Source organism: Salmo salar, chromosome 16 (assembly GCF_965601325.2).
Source record: "Salmo salar chromosome 16, fSalSal1, whole genome shotgun sequence".
Lineage (NCBI taxonomy): Eukaryota > Metazoa > Chordata > Actinopteri > Salmoniformes > Salmonidae > Salmo > Salmo salar.
The window spans coordinates 48,277,084-48,286,741 of record NC_138306.1 but is presented as its reverse complement, the minus strand read 5'-3'; the positions used below and the strand labels follow the sequence as shown (position 1 = coordinate 48,286,741).

Below are 9,658 nucleotides of genomic sequence, written 5' to 3'. Positions count from 1 at the left end.
GCCAGTCAAGAGTCGCCAGAGCCGCCCGCTAGTCAGGAGCTGCCAGAGCCGCCCGCTAGTCAGGAGCTGCCAGAGCCGCCCGCTAGTCAGGAGCTGCCAGAGCCGCCCGCTAGTCAGGAGCTGCCAGAGCCGCCCGCTAGTCAGGAGCTGCCAGAGCCGCCCGCTAGTCAGGAGCTGCCAGAGCCGCCCGCTAGCCAGGAGCTGCCAGAGTGGCCCGTCTGCCCGGAGATGCCAGAGTGGCCCGTCTGCCCGGAGCTGCCAGAGTGGCCCGACTGCCTTCCGGCCCAGCCCGAGTGGCCCGACTGCCTTCCGGCCCAGCCCGACTGCCCTCCGGCCCAGCCCGAGTGCCCCGCCTGTCCTCCGGCCCAGCCCCAGTGGCCCGCCTGTCCTCCGGCCCAGCCCGAGTGGCCCGCCTGTCCTCCGGCCCAGCCCGAATGGCCCGCCTGTCCTCCGGCCCAGCCCGAGTGGCCCGCCTGTCCTCCGGCCCAGCCCGAGTGGCCCGCCTCGGGCCGCCTCGGGCTGGGCCAATACTGCATAGTTTCCTAAGGACTCGAAGCGAGGCAACCATCTCTGTCGGCACCATCTTGCTCGTAATGAGTGAACTAGTATTAGCAGGCACGGCACATGAAGTACAATCAACGCGCACACTGTTTTAACACCATGGACTTTGTGTGTTCCTTCCCTTGTCAGTACATATACCCTGGTACTTTGTTTAGTACACTAACCAGCTGGGTGCACTTGAGGCTGCATGAGATTGACTGAGGAGTTAAATCTGTCTGCCTTCCGCATTGAGACAGACAGGCAAGCAGCTATACAGTATTTACTCTCAGTCAATCTCCTCCCTTTTCATCCCTCCATCCTGTTCTCTTCCTGACACTGCTCAGCACTAGTGGAAAAACACATTGAAGAGAGGACTGCCACTCAAAAAGTCAACATTAGCTGCATCCATCGCCACTCGCAGAGAGAGTAGAGCATGTCAGGCTGCCAAAATCATGTCTGAATGAAAGCTGTAGGAATGAAAGCTCGGTAGAGCTCTGTAAAAATAGAAAATTGGTAGAGTGGTGCTTTGGATACTTTTATTTGTGGCGTAAGAGCTATAGTAACAGCTCCCACCCTTGACAAAACTTTTTAATAGGGTGCTCATCTCTCGAAAAAGTAAAAACAAACCCACCATGTTGGATTTACAAAAACAACGCAATAGGCTAACATTAAATAGTCCCAAAAGTGCAAACTCCACCCACCCGGAATGCTGGTACTTGAAACAAAACAAGCTTTTAATTCATTAAACCACCTTAGAAGAAAAAAATAAAACATTTTTACATTTACATTTTAGTCATTTAGCAGACGCTCTTATCCAGAGCGACTTACAGTAGTGAATGCATACATTTCATACATTTTTTTCTACGTACTGGTCCCCCATCAAGTAACAAGTATGATTTATTGCACAAAATACACTGAACAAAAATATAAATGCAACATGTGAAGTGTTGGTCCCATGTTTTATAGAAATAAAATTAAAGATCCCAGAAATATTCCATACACACAAAAAGCTAATTTCTCTAAAATGTTGAGCACAAATTTGTTTACAGTACATCCCTGTTAGTTAGCATTTCTCCTTTGCCAAGATAATCCATCCATCTGTCAGGTGTGGCATATCAAGAAGCAGATCAAACAGCATAATCATTACACAGGTGCACCTTGCGCTGGGGACAATAAAAGGCCATTCAAAAAATGTGCAGTTTTGTTACCCAACTCAGTGCCACAGATGTCGCAAGTTTTGAGGGAGCATGCAATTGGTATGCTGACAGCAGGAATGTCCAACAGAGCTGTTGCCAGAGAGAAATGAACACTCAATTCTACCATAAGCCGCCTCCAACTTCATCTTAGAGAATTTGGCAGTACGTCCAACCGGCCACACAACGGCAAGACACGTGTATGGCATTGTGTTGGTGAGTGATTTACTGATGTCAACATTGTGAACAGTGTGGATTATGGTGGCGGTGAGGTTAAGGTATGGGCAGGCAGAAGCTACAGATAACGAACACAATTGCATTTGATTAATGGCAATTTCAAATCACAGAGATATCGTGATGAGATCCTGAGGCCCATTGTCGTGCCATTCATCCACCGCCATCACCTCATGTTTCTGCATGATAATGCACAGCCCCATGTCGCAGGATCTATACACAATTCCTGGAAGCTGAAAATGTCCCAGTTCTTCCATGGCCTACATACTCACCAGTCATGTCACCCATTGAGCATGTTTGGGATGCTCGGGATCGATGTGTATGACAGCGTGTTTCAGTTCCCGATAATATCCAGCAACTTCAAACAGCCATTGAAGAAGAGTGGGTACAACATTCCACAGGACACAATAAACAGCCTGATCAACTGTATGTGAAGGAGGTGTGTCACACTGCATGAGGCAAATGGTGGTCACACCAAATACAGACCTGTTTTCTGATTCACGCCCCTACTTTTATTTTAAGGAATCTGTGACCAACAGATGGCATATCTGTATTCCCAGTCATGTGAAATCCATAGATTAGTGTCTAATGAATTCATTTCAATTGACTGATTTCCTTATATGAATTGTAACTCAGTAAAATCTTTGGAAATGTTGCATGTTGCGTTTATATTTCCGTTCAGTATAGTATAGATATGAAGAATATGGCAGGAGAGCAGCAGACTGCTTCAGCAACAGTCATCGTGATTGATTGTTGTGGCAACATGACATAACAAATGGAGGGAACCTCTGGGAGGAGGAGAGGAGAGTGGGGAAAGGAGATTGTTCACAAGGTCAATGTTGTTGGATCTCACCTTAGCCGAGGTCAATCCTTTCAAAATGGAACCTGCATTCAACCCCTGACAGTGTGAACAAGCCAGAGTGATAGAGACCCTAATGACCTTATATTCCCATTGTGGCATGCCTGCCATAGCAGCCCAAGCAGACCTTGACAAGAGCCGATGTAAGACACTGCAAGAGATAAAGCCGACAAGTACGCTCTTTACAATATTCATGACAACAGCTATTTAAACAGGTTTCTAAACATCTCACCACTGGGGAAGCAACATAGAGAAGACCAGATGGCACTGAATTGAAAGTAAGCCACTGTAAAGTTAAAACCGGTGTTTGATACAGCAAAATATTATTTACAGGTATAAGCCCTTTGAAGCATAGAGATAGAGGCCCAATACCGAAACCAGACAGACATCTACAGAAGGTATCCCTAGGAACAAGTGGAAACACTGACAAAGTTCAAGTCTTAACCTTTTGTTCAAGCTCAGCAATAACACACCTGATTCAACTAGTCAACAAATCCCCAAGCCATTAATTAGGCTAGTTGAATTAGGTGTAATGCTGGGCAGTAACAAAAAGGTGCATAACCTAAGGGGACGTCCCTGAGGAAACTATATACCGTGCCTTCGAAAAGTATTCAGACCTCTTGACTATTTCAACATTTTGTTACATTACAGCCTTATTCTAAAATGGATTTAAAAAAAGAACATCCTCAGAAATCTACACACAATACCCTATAATGTAAAAGCGAAAACAGGTTTGTTGCAAATTTATCCAAAATAAAAAACTAAAATACCTTGTTTAAATAAGTATTCAGAGCTTTTGTTATGAGACTCGAAATTGAGCTCAGGTGCATCCTGTTTGCATTGATCATCCTTGAGATGTTTCTACGACTTGTTTGGAGTCCACCTGTGGTAAATTCAATTGATTGGACATGATTTGGAAAGGCACACACCTGTCTATATAAGGTCTCACAGTTGACAGTGCATGTCAGAGCATAAACAAAGCCATGAGATCGAAGGAATTGTCCATAGATCTCCGAGACAGGATTGTATCGAGGCACAGATCTGGGGAAGGGTACTGAAAAATTTCTGCAGCATTGAAGGTCCCCAAGAACACAGTGGCCTCCATCATTCTTAAATGGAAGAAGTTTGGAACCACCAAGACTCTTCCTTGAACTGCCCGCCCATCCATACTGAGCAATCAGGGGTGAAGGGGTGACCAAGAGCCCAATGGTCACTCTGACAGAGCTCCAGAGTTCCTCTGTGGAGATGGGATAACTTTCCAGAAGGACAACCATCTCTGCAGCACTCTACCAATCAGGCTTTTATGGTAGAGTTTCCAGACAGAAGCCACTCCTCAGTAAAAGGCACATGACAGCCTGCTTGGAGTTTGCCAAAAGGCATCTAAAGGACTCAGACCATTAGAAACAAGATTCTCTGCTCTGATGAAACCAAGATTGGACTCTTTGGCCTGAATGCCAAGAGTAATATCTGGACGAATCCTTGCGCCATCCCTACGGTGAAGCACGGTGGTGGCAGCATCATGCTGTGGGGATGTTTTTCAGCGGCAGGGACTGGGAAACTACTCAAGATGCGAAGGCAAAGATGAATGGAGCAAAGTACAGAGAGATCCTTGATGAAAACCTGCTCCAGAGCACTCAGCACTCACTCAGGACCCTAAGCACACAACCAAGACAAGGCAGGAGTGGCTTCGGGCCAAGTCTCTGAATGTCCTTGAGTGGCCCAGCTAGAGCCCGGACTTGAACCCGATCAAACATCTCTGGAGAGACCTGAAAATAGCTGTGCAGCAGTGCTCCCCAAGACACATTTCAGTTGAATACATTTAGTTGGACAACTGACTAGGTATCCTCTTTTCCCTTTCCCAACCTGACAGAGCTTGAGAGGATCTGGCTGCCAAAGGTGCTTCAACAAAGTACTGAGTAAAGGGTCTGAATACTTATGTAAATTTGATGTTTTATACATTTGCAAAAATGTTTTTGCTTTGTCATTATGCGGTATTGTGTGTAGATTGATGAGGGAAAAAAACAATTGAAACAATTTTAGAATAACGATGTAATGTAACAAAATGTGGAAAAAGTCAAGGGGTCTGAATACTTTCTGAATGCACTGCATTAGAGTAAAAAGCTGTAAAAGAGGGGGAACAACACACAGTGCAGTGAGAAGACAAGATGGCCACCTTCCCCACTCTCTCATGTTAGTACAGTAGTTCTATTGGTTAGGTTGCATCCCTGGCCCACCCTCAGTCGCCAGGCAACTGATACAACGGTCAGCCAATACGCCCCCCTGCAAAGACAAAGAGAGAAACACAGATTAAAGCATTTTCCTTTGCTGCTGCTCACTAACTTCCTTAGCAAGGTAATGATAACAGGGCTAACAGCGCTAACTTTCTTAGCAATCCTACTAATAAATAACAGGTTTGATAATAAGCAGGCATTACAAAAAGTGCTAACTTCTTTAGCAAGGCTAATGATAAATGGGGCTAAATATTAGCATTAGCCTGAATTAGAGACAATTACCACCAGCCATCATAGTACATTTATTATCCACCTCTTACATTTAAGCTAAAAGATCACTCGTTTTTTCACTTCATGTTAATAGTGCTTGTTACCGTTTTCAAAATTGCTATGTCCACTATGGGCTAAGCCTATTTTAAGCCCTACAGAATACGAGAGAAAACGAATTCCCTCAAGCTGAATGTTACAATGGAGAACTGAAAACAGGGCCCTAACCTCTACCTCCTGACATTGTCTGTCTTATGTCTTAAATAAACTACATGACCAAACGTATGTGGACACCTGCTCGTCGAACATCTCATTCCACAATCATGGGCATTAATATGGATTTGGTCCCCCCATTGCCTCTAAAACAGCCTCCACTCTTCTGGGAAGGTTTTCCACTAGATGTTGGAACATTACTGCGGGGACTTGCTTCCATTTAGCCACAAGAAGATTTGTGAGGTTGGGCACTGAAGTTGGGCGATTAGGCCTAGCTCGCAGTCGGCGTTCCAATTCATTCTAAAGGTGTTCGATAGGGTTGAGGTCAGGGCTCTGTGCAGGCCAGTCAAGTTCTTCCACACCGATCTCGACAAACTATTTCTGTATGGACCTTGCTTTGTGCACGGGGGCATTGTCATACTGAAACAGGAAAGGGCCTTCCCAAACTGTTGCCATAAAGTTGGAAGCACAGAATCATCTAGAATGTCATTGTATGCTGTAGCGTTAAGCTTTCCCTTTACTGGAACTAAGGTGCCTAGCCCAAACCATGAAAAACAGCCCCAGACCATTATTCCTCCTCCACCAAACTTTACAGTTGGCACTATGCATTGGGGCAGGTAGCCCCAATGCATAGGACGAATCTGGGTTTGGCGGATGCCAGGAGAACGCTAAACCCAGATTCATCCGTCGGACTGCCAGATGGTGAAGCGTGATTCATCATTCCAGAGAACGCGTTTCCACTGCTCCAGAGTCCCATGGCGGTGAGCTTTACACCACTCCAGCTGACTCTTGGCTTTGCGTATGGTGATCTTAGGCTTGTGTGCGGCTGCTCGGTCATGGAAGCCCATTTCATGAAGCTCCCGACGAACAGTTCTTGTGCCAGTACTGAGTGCTGCAACCGAGAACAGATGATTTTTAGGCGCTACGCGCTTCAGTGTCCTGTTCTGTGAGTTTGTGTTGCCTACCACTTCGTGGCTGAACCGCACTTACAGTTGACTGGTGCAGGTCTAGCAGGGCAGAAATTTTACGAACTGACTTGTTGGAAAGGTGGCATCCTATAACGGTGCCATGTTGAGAGTCACTGAGCTCTTCAGTAAGGCCATTCTACTGCCAATGTTTGTCTATGGAGATTGCATGGCTGTATGCCCAAATTGTATAAACCTGTCAGCAATGGGTGTGGCTGAAATAGCCGAATCCACTAGTTTGAAGGGGTGTCCATATATATAGTGTATACAGGGGAGGTGCTGGGCTGTCAGGCTATCGGCCCCAGCCAGATAGATGCTGATATTCAGCTATCTGCTACAGAACGATCCATTACACAGCACTCTAACCACAAATCAACACCCAGAGGAAGGAGCGAGGAACAGAGGGGGAAGGGAGAGAGAGAGGGGGGGAACTCAAGGGACTCCACAGAAATCCGAGGAGAGGTAGGACGAGTAAGGGAAGGGGGGAAGAAGGAGTGGGGGTTTTAGAAAAAAACGAGAGAGAGAGAGAGAGAGAGAGAGAGAGAGAGAGAGAGAGAGAGAGAGAGAGAGAGAGAGAGAGAGAGAGAGAGAGAGAGAGAGAGAGAGAGAGAGAGAGAGAGAGAGAGAGAGAGAGAGAGAGAGAGAGAGAGAGAGAGAGAGAGAGAGAGAGAGAGAGAGAGAGAGAGAGAGAGAGAGAGAGAGGAGAGAGAGAGAGAGAGAGAGAGAGAGAGAGAGAGAACACTCTCGCTCCACTGACTGCTTGCTCACTAGGCCTACTTGCTGTTAATTAAGGCTGACCTAAATAAGACTGAGGAACAGAGCATCACAGCTCAGGACACGGAACAAGACATGTACACATGCAGCCAGAGAAAATAGCCTTGAAGCTCTAGTCTGGTCTGTCAAGGCAGGGGCCAGCACACTGACGAAGGCTTTACGCCAAAACACCTTAGTAGTCAAAGGAGCACTTTTGAAGTGGGATGTCTTGCATTCCCCTTTGTTCTTTAAATCATGGACTTAGTGGAACTGTGAGGTAGTGGTAGCTGTCCCGTGTAGCTCACCTGATAGAGCATGGAGCACGCCAGGGTTGTGGGATAGATTCCAAAGGGGAACCAGTATGAAAATGTATGCACTCACTACTATACGTCGGTCTGCATAAGAGAGTCTGCTAAATGACTCAAATGTAAATGTATTCTGCTGGGTTATTTAATGGTCAAGGCCGGTAGTGATGACTGGTCAAGGCCGGAAGGCTATTAAAGTGATTTAGGCACATTTTGTATTGGTTAAAACAACAAAGAGTATGAGTACATTTAGTTTCTGTTACATTTTGATCATAAGCAACTTTGAAAACAGCAAAAGAGCACTCACATCTTTTCTTTGAAAAGATAGTCCTGCAAGCTACTTCTAAGACATCATCAGTCCTACCCAGAGCTTGGCAAACACTGACTGACCCTTCACCGCACACTTATCAACACTGACTGACCCTTGACCCCACACTTATCAACACTGACTGACTGACCCTTCACCCCACACTTATCAACACTGACTGACTTACCCTTCACCTCACACTTATCAACACTGACTGACTGACCCTTCACCCCACACTTATCAACACTGACTGACCCTTCACCCCACACTTATCAACACTGACTGACTGACCCTTCACCCCACACTTATCAACACTGACTGACTGACCCTTCACCCCACACTTATCAACACTGACTGACTGACCCTTCACCTCACACTTATCAACACTGACTGACTGACCCTTCACCTCACACTTATCAACACTGACTGACTGACCCTTCACCCCACACTTATCAACACTGACTGACTGACCCTTCACCCCACACTTATCAACACTGACTGACTGACCCTTCACCCCACACTTATCAACACTGACTGATTGACCCTTCACCCCACACTTATCAACACTGACTGACTGACCCTTCACCCCACACTTATCAACACTGACTGACTGACCCTTCACCCCACACTTATCAACACTGACTGACCCTTCACCCCACACTTATCAACACTGACTGACTGACCCTTCACCCCACACTTATCAACACTGACTGACTGACCCTTCACCCCACACTTATCAACACTGACTGACTGACCCTTCACCCCACACTTATCAACACTGACTGACTGACCCTTCACCCCACACTTATCAACACTGACTGACTGACCCTTCACCCCACACTTATCAACACTGACTGACCCTTCACCCCACCACCACCACACACTCATCAACACTGACTGACCATTCACCTCCACACACATATTCAACACTGCACACACACACACACACACACACACACACACACACACACACACACACACACACCAAGACAAAGTTGAGCTCCGGTCACCCTGGATACCCAGACCACAAAGGGACAGTTTACCCCACAGTCAACCATTACACCAGACCCCAGAGGACACCTCATAGATATTGTAGGGTATCAGGATTGACAACCAGTTGGCTCGTCCCAAAATGGCACCCTGTTCCCTATATAGTGCATTACTTTTGACCACAGCCCTATATACAGTTGAAGTCAGAAGTTTACATACACTTATGTTGGAGTCATTAAACTCGTTTTTCAACCACTCCACAAATTTCTTGATAACAAACTAGTTTTTTGCAAGTCGGTTAGGACATCTACTTTCTGCATGACATAAGTAATTTTTCCAACAATTGTTTACAGACTATTATTTCAGTTATAATTCACTGTATCACAATTCCAGTGGGTCAGAAGTGTACATACACTATGTTGACTGCACCTTGAAACAGCTTGGAAAATTATGTCATGGCTTTAGAAGCTTCTGATAGGCTAATTCACATCATTTGAGTCAATTGGAGGTGTACCTGTGGATGTATTTCAAGGCCTACCTTCAAACTCAGTGCCTCTTTGCTTGACATGATGGGAAAATCAACAGGAAATCAGCCAAGACCTCAGAAAAAAAATGGTAGACCTCCACAAGTCTGGTTCATCCTTGGGAGCAATTTCCAAACGCCTGAAGGTACCACGTTCATCTGTACAAACAATAGTACGCAAGTATAAACACCATGGGACCACGCAGCCGCCATACCGCTCAGGAAGGAGACGCATTCTGTCTCCTAGAGATGAACGTACTTTGGTGCGAAAAGTGCAA

At 46.1% G+C, this 9,658-nt stretch overlaps 1 protein-coding gene across 3 annotated transcripts in view; it reads right to left on the bottom strand.

The window, feature by feature from the left end:
• Nucleotides 1-1,062: 1,062 nt before the first annotated feature.
• LOC106574041 (inaD-like protein) overlaps nucleotides 1,063-9,658 on the bottom strand; it is a 123,054-nt gene continuing 114,458 nt past the window's right edge. For all 3 annotated transcript variants that reach the window (XM_014149556.3, XM_014149560.3, XM_014149559.3), the window contains one exon: nucleotides 1,063-5,106. In XM_014149556.3, the coding sequence (XP_014005031.3) occupies nucleotides 5,090-5,106 (17 nt within the window). In that variant the 3' untranslated portion in view covers nucleotides 1,063-5,089. The remainder of the gene's footprint in view (nucleotides 5,107-9,658) is intronic.